The sequence below is a fragment of the Myotis yumanensis genome, unplaced genomic scaffold, assembly GCF_028538775.1.
Source record: "Myotis yumanensis isolate MYYU_CA2020_CCGP unplaced genomic scaffold, mMyoYum1.0.hap1 SCAF_6, whole genome shotgun sequence".
Taxonomy (NCBI): Eukaryota; Metazoa; Chordata; class Mammalia; order Chiroptera; family Vespertilionidae; genus Myotis; species Myotis yumanensis.
In genome coordinates, this window is record NW_027223757.1 from 85917996 (window position 1) to 85934467 (window position 16472).

The 16472-nt window shown below is 61.5% G+C and overlaps 1 protein-coding gene across 2 annotated transcripts; it reads right to left on the reverse strand.

Annotated features, from left to right (window-relative positions):
• Window positions 1–249: 249 nt before the first annotated feature.
• Window positions 250–15097, reverse strand: MDFI (MyoD family inhibitor). 2 transcript variants are annotated; one of them, XM_070419396.1, is made up of 5 exons: window positions 14871–15097; window positions 13289–13375; window positions 6938–7120; window positions 3806–4030; window positions 250–1007 (listed from the first exon to the last, which is right to left on the reverse strand). In XM_070419396.1, exons 2-5 carry the CDS (start codon window positions 13362–13364, stop codon window positions 751–753), a joined length of 741 nt encoding a protein of 246 aa, XP_070275497.1. In that variant the 5' UTR covers window positions 13365–13375; window positions 14871–15097; the 3' UTR covers window positions 250–750. The 2 variants fall into 2 exon arrangements, with proteins under 2 accessions (XP_070275497.1, XP_070275496.1); XM_070419395.1 differs by lacking the exon at window positions 14871–15097 and adding an exon at window positions 13510–13649.
• Window positions 15098–16472: the final 1375 nt, after the last annotated feature.

Genomic DNA, 16472 nt, shown 5'->3' on the forward strand with positions numbered 1-16472 from the left:
TAACGGTGGGGAGGTGGGACCCACTTCGCCTTCCCCTTAACTGAGAAGCAAGAAGAGGGAGGGAGGAAGGAAAGCCCCCACCCCCACCCCCACCCCCCAAGCCTCAACCGGCGCTTCGTAGGGGTGTGGGGAGTCGTGGTCCCTGGACGTTAGAGTCCCCAGGAAATCGGAGATGACAAATACCTTTATTTACAGCGACAAATAGAACAGACCCTCCCTCCATCCCCTCTCTCCCCTTCCAGTCTTTTCTATACCCTTCCCCCTCCCGCCCCGCCCAGGTCCGAGCCCAGCTCTGCGCGCTGGGGTCACTGTATGGGTCACCCCACCCCCACCCCCACCCCCACAGCCCAGGAGAGAGGAGGGGAGGGGCTGGCTGAGGGCGGGGTGGGCGCCTCTTTTCACATTTTGCTGCGCTCTCAGCCTGGGCGCAGCGGGAGGCGGGCGCCGGGGGCAGGGAGAGGTAGAGGAGCGCACAGCCCGCCTCCCACGCCCCTGCCCTCCCCCGGCGTTCACAGTGTTCCGCGCCGCCGGTCCCCGCGTGGGCCCCACCCTCACCCCCCGCCACCAGGTCCCGGGCCGGGAGGACGGGCTCTGCGCCCCAGGCCCAGCTCCCGGGACTGAGGTGGACCCCGGAGCGCCCCCCTCACTGGGCTGGGGTTCTGGGAGGTCACGGGCGGGGGAGGGAGGACGGGAGGGGGCCGATCAGCTGGGAGCGACGGCCCCGGGCCGCCCGGAGCCTGCGGGGGGCGGTCAGGAGGAGAAGCAGAGCCCGCAGCACTCCATGCAGATCTCCAGGCAGTCGGCCGACTCGCAGCAGGCGTCCAGGATGCCGCAGTCCAGGTCGCAGGGCAGGTCGCAGTCGGCGCACTCGCCGGAGCCGCAGCAGCAGCAGCAGAGGCACGAGTCCTCGGAGCTGCAGGAGCCGCACGTGGCGCAGTCCAGGACGATGTTGCACAGCGTCAGGAACTCGCAGAACAGGCAGGACAGGATGCAGTGCACGCAGCAGTCTGGGGGGGCGCGGGAGAGCGGGTGGGGGTGAGGCCGGGGCAGGGCCCTGCCCCCGCGGTCACTGAGCGCTCAGTGCCCGGCAGCAATTAAGCTGGAGCAACCAGTGGCTCCGGGAAGTGGGGGCTGTGAGGAGCCTGCTTAGGCACAGAGAGTGGCTGACACCCACCCACCCGGTCAGCTGGAGTGAGGGGTCCGCCAGGCGGTCTGGGTCCTGAGCTCTTAACCCTCCTTAGTCACTTACCCAACGGGCACAGGCTGATGACTGTTCTAAGTGCTGGGCATGAATTAAACTCGTTTAAACTTGCACAACTCCATGAGGTGGGACTACTATTAACCCCACTGTACAGATCAAGAAACCGAGGCAGAGAAAGCACTTCAAAATATCGCCAGAGCCCGGGCAGCATGGCTCAGTGGTTGAGCCTGCACCTATGAACCGGGGGAGAGGGGGGTGTCACAGTTCCCCTTCAATTCCCAGTCAGGGCACATGCCCGGGTTGTGGGCTCCATCCCCAGTGCGGGCATGCAGGAGGCAGCCAATCAATGATTCTCTCTCATCACTGATGTTCCTATTTCTCTCTCCCCCTCCCTCCTCTCTGAAATCAATAAAAATATAAAATTATATATATAGCCGGAATCCTCCCACGCTGCTAATCTCTGCCAGGGCAGCTGCTTCTCCACTCCCCGCCTTTGACTCCCGCTCCAGCCATCTACACCCCACACACCAGGGGCCCTTAAATACTTTGATGGGATTCTGTCCCTCCTCTGCTCAGAACCCTCCAGTGGCTTCTGCCTCACAGAGAGTAAAAGCTAAACAGCTCAGAATGGCCCCCATGGCTCCATGTGATTGGGGTCACTCCCCCACTCTGTCTCCTGTGTCCCTGCGTGGCCACACAGCCTGCTCCTCCTCGAGCAGGCACTACTCCCCCGCCCCACCCCCAACCTGGAATGCTCTGGCCCCAGATAAACGCTGGTGCTCATTCCCTCCCCTCCTTCAGGGCCCCAATGCCACCCTCTTTAATAATGCAACCTGCCCGCCCCGCCCCAGCACCCCCATTCCGGCACCCCCACCCCCTTGCCCTGGCCTCCTTCACCTGGCCCCAGTAGGACTTGGCACTTCCCACCGCACTACACAGCTTTTCCTCCCACTAAGCTGTGCGCTCCACAGGGGCAGGCATCTTTGTCCCCAGAACAGTGCTGGACACGTAGGTGCTGAGTAAATGCATGGTAAGTGAATTAATGCAGGAGCCCGCTCGTGGGCACCCAGCTGGTCAGTGGTGGTGCTGGGACCTGAACCCAGGCAGGCTGGCGCTGGTGTCCATACTCTGAAGCGCCCAGTGTGCTGCCAGGATGCTGAGCTGGCACCCCTGCCAGGGGCCAGGCCAAGGGGCAGTGTCCACGTCCCCTGAGCAGGTGGGCCCCTGGCACAGGCTGCTGGTCCTGTGGGAGTCTCACACTGCCATGGAGGGTCTGACTCCCCCAGCCCTTTCCTGTGAGGGGGAGTGGGGTCTGGTTCAGCTGGAACCCCTGCAAACTATCTGCAAACTGAAGAAGGGCGTTCTCTTCCAATGCAACTCTGATGAGGTCAGCACCTTGCTTGAAACCCTCAGTGGCTTCCTATCGTCCTCTTGATAATCGGTAATCAAAGTCCCCTGGGTATGGTTTACAAGGCATCCCCACCTCCTGGCCCTGGCTTGGCCTGGAGTCTCACCTCCCACCATTCCTCACCTTGAACTTCATAATCTAGCCACTCCAGCCATTTCTCACCTCTTTGCTAAATCCCTCACTAGATCCTCCTTCTCAACCTTTAAGCCTTGCTCAGACTCCTCCAGGGCCTTCCTAGACTCCCCTCCCTGGCTTTCTGGATTGGAGTGGGTGTCCCCTGGGTTCCCATAATCCCCTGTGTGTGGCTTCATCACGATTTATCACACCATGTGGTGATTCCCTGCTGTGTCTCTCTCATGAGAGCTTATGAGGCCATGGACTGGGTACCCAGCACATAGCACAGAGCCTGGTTCATAGCAGTGCCCACTACACTGTAATGAATGAATACCTCTTTCATAAATTAACTGGGCGGAATCTGCTCTGCGAGGTGGGGAGGTTTATGAATACGTATGTGCAAATGTGTGCACTGAGTCCTGTTTGCTGAGAACTAGGTCAGAGTCCCGCAACATGGACAGGAATCACTTAAAAAGTCTGGGGTAAAGGTCAAGCACCACTAAGCTACAGGCAGCTGGGACTCAGGTTGAATTGATGTTGGGGGGGGGGGGGGCAGCTGCTTGCCCAGCGTGGCCCTGCAGAAGGCCTGGGCGTTGCAAGAACAATGGCTGGTGTGTCCCGGTTCCTGACCTCCCACTGCACCTTGTAGCCCCTGCCGACCTCCCCAGTTAAGCGTCTACATGGTGCATCATTCTATTCTGCCAGGTGTTCTGTCTGCTCTCACTAAACAGATGGTCCACTCCTCGAGGAAAATTTCTGTTTCCAGAAACAGGACGGCTTAAGCTGGATTAGGCCACCTGGCTCTGTTCCTTGTAACAGAAACTCTGGGAGAGCAGGGGTGGGAAGGGGTTGGCCTTGAGAAGGCACATTTGCCTCAGTTTATCCAAACACCTTTGCAAAGTTCTCAGACTTGAGTCTTGCATCAGACTCCCTGGAGGGCTCCTGCCCCGCCCAGAGGTTCAGATCCAGCGGCCCTGGTCTGGGGCCGAGACTTGTACCCAGAAGACACTGCTGTTAGTCCCTGGGTTATGCCTTGAGGAACCCGGCTTTGGAGGCCCCTCGAGGGAGAGGTGGGTACTCACCTTCCTGTGCCTGGAGAGGGATCTGGGAGGCAGCAGATTTGGTACTGCCCTTGCTCTTCTTGCTGCCCTGGCTGGCGAGAGATGGGTGAGCCTGCAGCTTCCGGTGGGCCTTGGGGCCACCCAGGGCACCATTTCCCGCCCGCCTGGCGCCGCCCAGCTCCAAGGGGTGGCCAGAGCCATTCGCCAGTAGTGGGGTGCAGCCCAAGGGGTTCCCCTGAGGCTGGCCTGGAGACATGACGAGAAAGGGGGATGGAGTTGGGAGCCAGGCTGCATTCCCCTCCTGCCTGCTTTGTCCTCGTGTACCCCACAGTTCACCGGCCAGATGTGTATCCTGCAGATGAGGAAACTGAGGCCCGGAGAGCAGAACTGACTTGCCCAGAGGCCCACCAGGAAATGGCAGCAGCGTGGAGCCTGGCTCCGGACTCCCAGGCCAGTGCTCATTCCAGAAGTCAGAGGTGCAAGAGGGGCTCGGAGTGCTGCCCCACCCTCCCTACGTGACATCCTTCTCCCGACTCGGGGTCTGGGATTTGGGCAGGAGAGGTGGCGGCTGGGGGAGGGACCGGGACAGTTTGGCTGGGGTGGGAGTACAGCAGTGAAGTAGTTAACCTTCACTCCGGCCTCTGCCAAGCCCCCAGCTGTTTCTGCCCTTCGTGCGCTGGGTGAGTTATTAGAAACATCTGTTTGGAGATGAAGGCCTGGTCTGGAATTCCGGGGCTCCTCACAGCAGCCCCTCCATCTCCTCTCCTCCATGCCCTGCCCTGTCGGCCTCTGTGGGGTGGCTGGCGAGAGTTTGCTGAGGGGCCTTGGGGTCTGGGTGAGGAGGGAGAGAAGAAGGGAAGAGGGAGGCCAGCGGGGAGACCCCTGAGGCCAGGAGCCCCCGAGTCCCCTTCGCAGGCTGAGGGACTAGACTTCAGCTTTATCAGCGAGGTGCAGGGAAGCTGGCCCCAGAGAGCCCCCTAAACACCCAGTTCTTCCCTCACCCACTCAGGTCTGCTCACCTGAAAGGCAGTGCTGTTCATAAGCCATGAGGGCAGCTGTGTGTCCGGGGAGGGGGCTGAGAAGGGGCACTAGCACTGGGAGCCCTCAGGGCAGGACCCGGGCAGGACCCATGGGCCCGAGGGCCTCTGTCAACATGGGGAACTTCCATCTCTCAGGTGCTGGGGCCTGGTCCCCCAACTCCCTCCCAGCCTGGCCTCTGTGTTTGAACTGTGGTAGGAGGAGACGGGGGGGGGGGGGGGGGCGGTGAGGGGGGCTGGAGACGGAGAAGGGAAGGCAGCCTCAGTGCCAGGAGAGGGGCTGGGCCTTCTGGGAATGGCAGTAGCCACACCACTGAGCACTTACTGCTTGTCGGCCACTAGTTAAGCCCTTGACCTGCTAATTACTCACTCGCTGGATCCTCTGGGTATTGCTCCTGGGGTGTGTCCTCCCTTACAGACAAGGAAACTGAGTCCCAGAGAGGTACAGTAACTTGTCCAAGGCCCACAGCTCCTGTCAGAGGTGGACCAGCCTAGAAGCTGAAGCTCACAGGCCACAGGCAAGGAGGGGGCAGAGATTGGGAGACGAGGGACTGGGGAACAAGCTGCTTCTAGCACAACCATCATTAATTATGCTCAGAGCTAGTGGCTGGCATGTTTTGAGCTGTGATTGGTGCCAGGCACAGTGCTAAGAGCTTTGTGTGTAGGGATGTCTTTGAGTATCAGGAGAGACCTATTATTAGCCCCATTTCACAGATGGCAAAACTGAGGCCCTGGAGGATAAAACTCGCCAAGAGTCCACATCTAGGAGAGGGAGGGGGAGGGGATGGAGGTTGGGAGAAAGGAGCAGAAAGGTGGGGAGTCTGGTGGGATGGGAGACCGGGCCCTGGAGAGGCTCGGAGCTGGAAGCCTTCTGCCCTGAGGCGTGGCTGGTGCCTGCATCTGGGTAAACAGGGGTAAGAGAAGTGGCCAGGCCTGAATCATCATGCCCCCACCTCTTGGCCCCATGGGGGTGACTGAGCTGAATCCTTGGCCGGCCTCAGTGCCCCCTGCCCTGCTGCCTAAACATGGCACAGTGACCAGAGGGCGGGCATGTGTGGTGAGCTGAGGGCCCTGGGGGGTGTGGGCAGACACAGAGCTTGCCTGTGGCCAGAGCAGTGGAGTGACCAGGGGGACTGAGTCACAGAGCAAACACTCAGGGCCCATAGACACAGGAGTGACTGTCCAACTCCCACCCAGACTGGCCACTGTGCTGACCTCTTTCCCTCAATTCTGCTGGTGGGCATGTTTGGAGGGGGCCGAGGGCAGTATGCGAGCAGGATTTAGCAACCCTGACTTCCAGGGAGTCCAACTTCGCCCCAGATGCCCTGCCTGGCAGCGGCGGCTCCCGGCTCAGCGTGCCAGCCGGGTGGGCAGGCCCAGGAAAGAGCACTGGGTCAGGAGACCTGAGTCCCTCAGCTTATGTCAGGGGTGAGTGGTTCTCCGGGCCTCGGTTTTCTGGTCTGTAAAATGGGCTTGACAATAGCCAAGCTGCTGCTTGACAACAGACGGCTGGACAGCACTTGGGATCATTCCGGGAAAGAAAGCTGGAAAGTGCAACTGTGTCTGCAGATTTGGGCATCTTAGTAGTAATTACAAAGCAGTTCTGGCTGCCCCCTTCCCCTGCTCTTGAGGGTGAAGGTGGAGAATGCTCTTCCTCCCAGAACCTCCTTGGAGGCCTCAAACCAAGCCTGGGAACGAGACGGAATTTTGCTCCTTTCTGCCCAGATCAACCGGGGGCTTCTCTCTTTCCTTTCGCCCTGGATACCCTGAAGGCTAGTGCTGCGCTGGGCTCTGGCTGCCCCTCCCTGGTCTCTGTGCCTCTTTCCTGAGCCCCAGGCTCTCTTGTCCTGCACCATGTTGCTGGGTTCCTGACGTCCTTTGCCTGTGCACACTCATTCTGAACTAATGTTATACTAACCATCCTGTGCGTGGAGATCTTCCTAGACAGAAAGGACAGTGACTGTGTCATGCACGTCTCCACTGCCCACCCTCCAGGCCCGGCCTGTGCTAGGTTCCCAAGAGCACCCACTGCATTTCTGCCAGCCCATCTGGACTGCATTCCCCACTGTCACCCCTACGAGTTGCCACCCCAACTCCCTGGCCCCTTAGGACTCACGTGTCACAGCTTCTGTGGGGACGTCGAGGTCAGTGCTGTCCAGGGCCTGGGGGGCCCCAGGGCCATTGCCTTGAGGCATGGGGGGTGCCTCCTCCTCCAGGGAGCCCTCTTCTAGCACTGCCTCCACAGGGTGAGTGGGTCCTGTTCCTGCCTCCAGCCCAGGCAGGGGCGATGGGGTCTGGGCTGGGGAAAAAGCAGATGAGCGAGGTGTTTCCCATTGCCCTCCTGTGTGCCCAGCCCTGGTCCCCTCCCTGCAGCCCGGATAGCTGTGAGCCCTCATTCTTGGTCTCTTTGTACAGTTACCCAGCCTTTACCCTACCTGGCAACAGTGCCGGACTCCAAAATAGACTCCCAAACTGCAGCGCATGAGTGAGCAAGGGTGTGTGAGCGTGTGCGCGCGTGTGCCTGTGCATGTGTGTGCATGCGTGTATGTGTGGTGTCAGGAGAAGAAGGAGAAACACAGTGCAGGAGAGGACAGCCAGGTGGTCAGCGATGGGGAGATAGGGACAGGCACCAGGAGTGACAGTGACAGAGAAGGAATCAAAGGGACAGTGACAGGTAGAAGCAAAGATAGAGCAGCAGAAGGCGGGGACTGGGCACGGAAGGGGAGAGCCCCAGAAACCCAGTGACAGGCAGCCTGCGACAGGAGGGAGACACAGCAACAGAGCGAGAGTAGCGATGGAGAGAGAGATAAGACAGGGTCAGAGGCAGAGGCGAAGGAGAAGGGAGCGCGATACAGGCTGAGCGAGAGGGAGACAGACAGTGAGAAATTGGGTCAGAGAGAGGAAGACAGCAAGAGAAAGAGTTCGAGCAAACCTAGGGTGAGGGGAAGGCTGAGGCCTGGATTGGAGGGGCAGGAGCGACAGGGAGAGGATGAGAGGGCTGGGAAGAGGCGGGCTGCAGCCACATGTAATTAGTGACCGGCTCAGCCCTCTGCAGGGTGGGCGGAAGGAAGGAAGGGAGCCACCTTCAAACCCACAGCTCCCCAGGCGGCAGGCGGCAGGACTGGGCCCCTGGGCCCAGGGGGGAAAGGTTGGGGGGGTGGGCGGTGGAGGGGGGAGGCAGAAAGGGGCCCTCGTTCTCACAGGGTGTGGGAAGGCCCGCGGGGAGGTAGGGCGCAGGGGGGTGAAGGCAGGGTCACGGGGCCAAGGAGCAGACTGGGCAATTACAGGGTGCAGGGTGCCGCCTGAGCCTCCGCAGACCTCAGGCTGTGCAGCGGGAAGACGGGGGCCTCGAGAGGGTGCCCCACATGCCATATGGGGGGCAGGGAGACATAGAAACAAGAGGCTCAGAGGGACACAAACCAAAAGGGCACAGGGAGAGGAGAGGGACTCGGGGAGGCCGAGAAAGATGGAGGGAACGGGCAGTGAACCCCAGAGAGTAAAATACAGCCACGAGAACACACATCACAGAGGCCGAGAGAGAGGCACCAGAGGGACAGAGAGAGCGGCAAAATCTAGTCTTGGAAATAGAGACAAATCAACGGTGAGGAACACTGGGGCTTACAGATGGGGCACCTCTCTGAGCTGTCTCCAAAAGGAGTGGGGGAGAGAGGAGGGAGATAATGAAGGTTGGGCACGCAGGTTTGGGGAGAAGGGAGGGGAGGTGAGGGACTCTCAGGGGCTCAGCCGCCTCCCTGGGCCTTGAGCATCCCTCTATGGCTCTTGACCTTCAGAGAGCCCTGAGCAATTCTTGTTTCCAAGACCCTGGTCTCCTATGACCAGGGGGCCAGGCCCCGGAGGCCCCAGGGGGGAGCACAGAGGGCGGCAGGCATGCTCACTCTCACTGCTGCCCAGGGAAACACAGGCCCCGCCTGGAGCCAGGAGCCAGGGCCGGGGGTGGAAGGGGCTGGGGCGCCAGGGAGTTCTGGGGGACACCAGAGTCATGTGTTGGGAACCCCTCATGGTGCCCCCTGCTGCTCTGCGGAGACGGGGTGGGCTCCTTCCAGCCCTACCCACTCTTTGGGCCGTTGAGAACCCCCTCACCCTGAGTAAGGAGAGAGAGGTCACATGGCTTCTGGAAGGTCACAAGGCTGGGACCTGGGACCTGGGACGGGGTGGGGAAGGCGAGTGGAGATGACAGGAGGGAGGAGATGCTGCCTGCTCGATGGGCCTCTCCTCGCCCTGAGCGCATCTGCAGTAGCTCAGACAAGACTTTCAGGGCTGAGGCCCCAGGTTGTGCGTGAAGGCGGGGATCAGGGCTTGGGTCCTAATTCCCTGGAAAGAAGGGGGCGTGCCCGGCTCCAGCCTCTGGCCCTGAACGGGGAGCACTGACTCTCCCTTTGGTAAAAGGAAGAAGTCTGAGCGAGAAGCCGTAAGATCCACGCCCTGGTTTCCCCAGGTACCAGCATGGGCAAGTTACCAGGACTTGGGTTACCTTGTGTGTGACGGGGGTTCCTAACGCTGACCTCTCAGGGGTTCAGAGAGCAATGAGATGCTAGCAGTGTCCTGGCCTGCGGGCCATTCAGGAGCACTTCCACCCACCGACCCCCGCACCTGCCCTCCTCACACAACCAGGAGAGAGAATCCAGTTCAGGCATCTTGGCCTGGAGACAACGGGACAGCTCTCCTGGGTCAGGAGGGGCAGCGGAGGGGAGCAGCTGAGTGCCCGGAGAACTGATAGCAGAATGAGAAGGAAGAAAAGTGGCAGGAAGACCTGATCTGCAAATCAGATGCTGCCCAGAGGGCCTGAGGCCAAGATGCTGGACCAAGAAACAGCTCTCTCCAGGGCACATGGGGCAAAAAAGCCAAACACGAGGCGAAGCCCAAGTGCGCAACCATCACGAGGTGGGAAGAGTCCAGTTTTCCTTCTCGTGACTGTGGGGCTCCGTTGTCCAGCCCCCGAGGGGAGAGCATCTCTGAGGAAAACGCCCGAAGGATGTCTCCTAGAGTGGGCTGGAGGCAAGGGTGGCCAGCGCAGACCAAAGCTGGCCTGTGCACGTGCAATTCATGTTCTGCATAAAGGCGCCTGCCAAGGGGCCGGGGTGGGCTGAAGACCCTAGTTGTGCCCGGCCTCCTGGAGGTGCCATTGGCTCAGCCAGCTGCATGCCTGCTGCATCTGAGCAGAGGGCCACCTCTTTCTAATGAGCAGAAGCCCCAGCCCTGCTCCCCCTCAGGGGTCCCCATCTACAAGCGGGAAGTACAGAAAGGCAACAGCCCGGTTGCCCGACACACTTTCATTCCTAACCCAGGATAAGGCGCTGGTCCACGCCCTGAGCTCTGGAAAGACAGCCGAGAAGAGGGTGGGAAAATCATGTTTAAATCCATCAGCCGGAAAGGGCAGTGTGAGAACCCGCCATCTCAGCAGGGAACCTGGGGGCTCCCTCCGCCAGCTGCCCACCAAGGTGAGAGGGTACTCCTGGGCTGAGAAGAAATGGGGGGCCTCTTCCAGTGGGATGGGCTCGCGCCAAGGCTGGAAAGTGACCACAGGGCCCTAGTTCTGGAGCCGCAAGGCCAGACCCTGCACACCCAGCCTTCTCCACGGGCTTTGTGGACAGTGGGTCTGGGCTTCTCCCTGGGAGCTCTGTCCATCTCTGCAGAGAGGGCCAGGATCTGCTCTGCTCAGAACTCCAGCCTCTCCCTGGCCTGATATTCAAGGCCTCAGTCTCTAGACCTTCAATAAGCAATGGATAAGGATCGCATGTTCTAGGCACACTGACCTCCCATGGCCCCAGGCCATCTGACCCATCCCCTCAGGCTTAGATTGTTCCTTTCTCCCACCCCACAGTCCAACCCACCCTCCATCACCCAGCTCCAGTCATCTCTTCCTCCAGGGCCTTCCCTGAGCCCCGAGCCAACTGTCCCTCCTCCGAGTGGCCCACTGACTGGGAACTCAGCACTCAGCACCCCTGCTGTTCACTATAACCTGGTAGTGGAGTCCTGGCCCCTCAAACCTCTCCCCTCCACCCCCCACCAGCAGCCTCCCTGACTCTGCTTGGCAGTAGTGTCACTGTTCATCTCGCACCACTGCAGGGGGATTCACCAAGGTCTGTGGGTGAGGACTGAGCTCTGGAGCTTGGAATCGCCCAGGCCAGGGAGGGAGAGAGAAGGAGACAGTGAGGACTGGGGGTGGCGACTGGCTCTGAACCCCAAGAAGGCGAGAATGTGGACTCTCTTGATGCCTAGTTGTGACACCCTGGTCGCAGTCCCAGGCCACCGGGCTGAGGACTGGAGAGGGCCTGAGCTGGCCAGTTGGGCTGGGTTGGGTTGGGTTGGTTTTATTTTAGGTCTGAAGGCTCCAATTCCCCAGGAAATTCAATTTAGAACTAAGAGCAGGAATGTGACGCCCCAGTGCTGGGCAGAAATCTGCTGTGGGTTAGGAAGCCAGGTTCTGGGGCTCTCAAGGGGTGGGTGGGGAGAAGCCACTGGGGGCGCCAAGGGTGTGGGGGCTTGGCCACCTGCCCCAACCAGAGCTGCCCTGAGGCTCCTTCACCCCATTTTCATCTGACTCCGCTGAGGGAGGGGCTGACTTGTTCCCTGGCTGTCCCGCCAGCAGGGCCCCCGGGGGCAGCACCCTGGCCTTGCTGTGCTGTCAGGGCTCAGCAGGGAGCGTGGGGGATTCTGGTCTCGGATTCAGGCGTCTGTGGGGTTTTGGCTGGGTCTCCTGCGGTTTGGGCTTCCTGGGCAGCGGCCTCATGCTCCCAAGGCGGCAGAGCCAGGCCTCCTCCTGTTATGAAAGCCACATTGTCTGGCTCAGCCCAGCCTGGGGAGGGGGCTCGCTGGCGTGCTGGGGGCCTCAAGTTACAGCCCCGGGCTCAACCCTCCCAGTGGTCCCCCTGGCCTTTTAGCCCCTCTTCTCCCTTCGGGACTGAGAATGGGTGGGTCGCACAGGGAGCGGATCTTGGAAAGAGGCACTTGGGGGGGGGGGGGGGCGGTGGCAGAGAAAACAGATAAGCAGAGGAAGAAAGCAGGGAGTGGGAGGATAGGAGAGAAGGAGGCCGAGAAAGAAAGGAGGGGTGAGGGAAGCTGAGAAGGAGAGAGAAGGTTCTCAGCCCCCAGAAAGCCTTCCCGGCCTCTGGCTCCAGCTCTCTCCAGCCTGAAGGGGCCCAGTTCTTGGAAGAGCTTATTCCCCAGAAGCCCCTGCTCCAGGGGCCCACAGAGAGGAGGGAATCTGAGGATTATGGGGGGCACGTGCAGCGGGAACATTAGTGTCATTCATGAGCTGGCCCCTGGCCAGATAGCCCCCTCTTGTCCTCACTCTGTTCTAGGAGGCCCCCCACCTCCATAGCCTGGCGGGGGCGGGGGGCAGAGTGCCATGGTTCTCACTGGGCAGACCTGGACAGGCCCCCCAGCAGGCAGACAGGCTCCTATGGGCGGATGTGGAGACTGAGGCCAGAGGGGAAGGAACTTGTCCAAGGCCAGGCTGGGAGTTCGTGTCAGAGGTCCAGGACCAGACCATCATTACTCAAAGGGGGAGAAAGGGGAGTGGGGTGTGTGTGTGTGAGAGAGAGAGAAAGAGGCAAATGAATTAGACTCAGAGCTGGGATTGAAGTCATGCAACCTGGGCCTACATCCCTGCACCCCAGCCCTCTGCCCTGAACAGATCCCACAAGTTCCTGACCTCTGACCCTGTGTTCCACTGGGAGCCTCTGCTCACATCTGTACGGTGAGGGGGGCTGAGGCCACAGCCCACGGGGCTCCCACCCTCAGGGAGTCTCAAACCTCCCGCGAGGTGACAGCGTCCCCGCCACGCTGGGCAGGGAGGCTCCTGCAGGAACCGGAGGAGGTTACAGACCCTGTGAGCTGGGAGAAGGGGTGTGTGTGTGTGTGTGTGTGTGTGTGTGCATGTGCAGGGTAGGAGCAAAGGGGCCAGGCCCGGTGCGGAGGAAGGAGAGCAAGACAGATGGCAAGAAGGGGAGGGCTGGGTCCTGCGGCCGCTTTAGGAGGACAAAAGTTTTCGGGAAGCGCTGGGCTCTGGTTGGGTTGGGGGAAGGGGAGGGGAGGAAGACTCAGACACCCCCACCCTCGCCTGAGGCCCCCATAAATATTTACACACTGGGCAGAAACGGCTGGGACACAAATCCCAGACGGACAGACGGCCTGCAGAGTGTGTGTGTGTGTGTGTGTGTGTGTGTGTGTGTGTGTGTGTGTCTGGTGCTGGGAGTGAGGGGAGTTAGAGCCAACTTGGCACAGCCCCGGCTGCGTTGGGGCCCTGCCCCCATCACCCCTGCACTCCACTCGTTTTGGACCCCATCCCGGATAGCCAGACCCCTCGCCCCCACTTCCACCAAGCTCCCCGAAACCGTCTCCTCGTGTCTCAGGGAGAAGTGGGGAGAATTACACCTCCCCACCCCGGAGCCGCCCACCCCGCTCCGGTCCAGCCTCCCTCCCCCCCACTCTCCCCCCAACATACCTGGGCCGGGGGCTGCGCTGTGGGCTTCATGGGGAGCGTCGCAATGAGGGGAGTGCTGGCCACTCACCTGGGACATCGGCCCGGGACCTGCGGAAAACAGGGCTCAGCGGGTGGGGCCGACCTTCCCCCCGCGCTGCGCGTGCGGGGAAGGGGGACGGGCAGGGGCGATCCGGCCGCAGGCGAGCGCCTCCTCCGTCCAGTTCGGCCACCGACGAACTTACTCGTGTAAGCTGCGCGCTCCTCTCTCGCCCGTCCGTCCGGGATCACGGCGCCGGGCCTGCCATGCGCGCCTGCCCAGGGCGCCCCCGCCGAGGGGCCACGCCGCTCCCGGTGCCCGCCCCGCGCCCCCTCCCCTCTTCACTCGCGCCGCTCTCCCCTTTCGGCGCCAGCTCGCGCCGTGCGCCCCCTTCCTTCTTCCTCTCCTCCCTCCAGCCCCCTCCCGCCTTCCCTGCTGGCCTCGCGCCTCCCTTCCTCCCCGGCCCACCCTCTCCCCGCCCCCTCCTCGCGGTCCCAGCGCTCCCGGCCCGCCCCCGCCCCCACCCCACCCCCGCCGCCGCGTCCCTGCCCCTGCGCGGTGGGCCGGACGCGTCTGTCCGCGGGGCGCGCGGCCCGAGCCCCCACAGGAAGCTGGCTCCACGCGTTTCTTCCGCGCTGGCAGAGCTGGGCCCGTCTCCCCAAATCTCCGCCCCCCAGACCCAGCGCCCCGAGGGGCTGCGCGTTCCCCTACGCCTGTCCTAAACTCTGCAAAAGTTTGCGCAAAGTCCGGAGAACGAGAGAGAGAGAGAGAGAGAGAGAGAGAGAGAGAGAGAGAGATGACTACAGCCACTTGGGCTAAATAGTCCTCGTGGCCTCCAGATCTCCTTGCCCCAAAGATGGGAGCGGTCACGTTCCCCGGGCACCCGCTGCCCGCCCCCTCCGCCCCCTGGGGACCTAAGCGGGGCGCCAGGGCCGGGGGCTCGCAGAGGCCGTGCCCACCCCAGAGGTTGTCCCCAGGGGTTAGTGGCCAGCTCCCCCGCCCCCCCAGTCCTCTAGCAGCTCTGAGCATCCCCAACCTCCCCACCCCCGCCAGCTGCGCGTGGGAACCTGTCAGGAAACCAACTTTGGAGGCAAAGCGCACTTCTCCGAGCTCAGCCTTTCTTTTAGCTCCGGACAGGAATCCGGGGCCTTCCGAGTTTGGGGGCTCGGGGAGGGGAGAGAAGGGGCCCTCCCGGGCCGGGCAGCGGGGCACATCTGGAATTGCGAGCTGGGCCCTTCCTCAGGGCCGCGGGGGTAGGAAGGAAGCCGCGACGGCAGCCCAAGGGGGTTCAGGGACCCTCAGCGCGACCCCGGGACCCCGACCCCGACCCTGCGGCCGCGGGGGGTGGGGGTGGGGGCTGGGCGCGCCCGCGAGGTGACAGCGTCCCCGCCACGCCAACCGGCAGCCTCTGAGCCCCGTCCGGGCTCCGCACCGCGAGGCCAGCGAGCAATTAGGGAGGCGGCGGCGGCGGCGGCGCCAGGCCAGCTCGCCCCGTCCCGCTGCCGCCGGGGGCCGGGACGCGGGGCCGAGTGAGGGACTTCCCCGGCCCGCGCAGTCGCTACTTACGGCGCTCGGAGGTCCTCGCGGCGCCGTCTGGGCCAAGATCGCCGGGGCCCCACGGCGCCCGCCGCGCTCTCGCCACCCGGGCCCGCGACCGGCGAGGAGCCCTGGTGGCTGCAGCCCGCGGAGGGGTCCCGGGCCGGGAGGAGGGGTCCAGCTCCCGGGGCCGGGCTGCCTGCTGCGGGGGCTTAGCCTGGCGCCCGGGAGCCAGCCCCGATCCGATCCGGCTGCTGTCTGGGAGCCCTGGAGATGGGGCGGACTCCCCCTTCCTGGCAAGGGCTGAGTCACCGGGACGCGCCCGCGCCCGGGCTTGGCCACTGCTGCATTCTTACCAGCTTAGGCTCACCTGGGCCCGGGGCTGGGCCTCGCCCGCCTCCCAGAGTGGGGTGCCGGGTCTGGGGTGGACACTGTCTCCGGGGCAGCCCCACCGCCTCTCTCTGCCCCCTCCCGGACCACAGACCCGGGCGCTACACCCCTCCTCCTTCTTAGTCTGTACCCAGGGACCCTAAGCTCCGGATCAGCCCGGGGCCCCAGCCTTACTGTCTGAAGTCGCCTGCTTGAGCTCAGAGTCCTCTGAATCTGGCCGAGTACAAACTAATATGTCTGGTTTGTTAGAAACGTAAAATATGCTTTAAATTTAATCCCACATGCTGGTTATACAAGAGTGCTCAGATTGTGAAAACTCAGCAAATTGAATTTTTAAGCTACATGTGCTTTTTGTGTGTCAAGATTACACTTGAATAAAAGTTTTTAAAAATAGCCCTGGCTGGTGTGGCCGTGTTAGAGCGTTGGCCTGTGCACTAAAAGGTCGTGGGTTCGATTCCTAGTCAAAGTACATGGGTTGCAGGTTCGATCCCCTCCCGCCCCCCCCATAGGTAACTTCGGGAGGCAGCCAATTGATGTGTCTCTCTAACACCGATGTTTCTCTCTCTCCCTCTCTCTCTCTCTCTCTCTCTCTCTCTCTCCCTCTCTCTCTCCCCCCCTCCCTCCCTCTTTCCCTCTCTCCTCTCTCCCTTTCCCCCTTCCTCCTTCCCTTCCACTCTCTCTAAAACTCAATGCAGAAAATATCCTCAGGTGAGGATTAACAACAACAACAAAGCTTTAAAAAATCAACACTCATTCAAGTCAGCACTCCAGGACAGAGCATGGTGGGGTGTGACGGCCAGGCGGTGGACTTTGACATAAGTATCCAGTTCAGATTCCTGCTCTCGGGAAAGTCCCTTCACCTCTGGGAGCCTCAGGAGGCGTGAACACCGGGGCCCTCAATGTGGAACCCAGTCATTCCATTGTTATCCGGGACCAGGACTCAGGTCCTGGACAAGTGAGGTAAATTGGGCACTCATCAGGGTGCAAAATCTAGGAGGGTGCCAAGATCCATAATATTGTCATCTAAAACTAAAACACCAGATCATCGAATTACAGCCCTGCCAGTCAGCCGCCTATTTAAAAATATATATATATTTTATTGATTTTTCACAGAGAGGAAGGGAGAGGGACAAAGAGCCAGAAACATCGACTGGCTGCCTCCTGCACACTCCCCACTGGGGACGTGCCCACAACCAAGGTACATGCCCTTGACCGGAATCAAACCCAGGACCCTCCAGTCCG

Excerpts from the sequence above, each read along its gene's own strand:
- MDFI (XM_070419396.1), bottom strand. The coding sequence starts at position 13,364 with ATGTCCCAGGTGAGTGGCCAGCACTCCCCTCATTGCGACGCTCCCCAT. Across the intron at positions 7,121-13,288 it reads CAGCGCAGCCCCCGGCCCAG|CCCAGACCCCATCGCCCCTG; the intron begins GTATGTTGGGGG and ends CTTTTTCCCCAG. Across the intron at positions 1,008-3,805 it reads CCCTCTCCAGGCACAGGAAG|ACTGCTGCGTGCACTGCATC; the intron begins GTGAGTACCCAC and ends GCGCCCCCCCAG.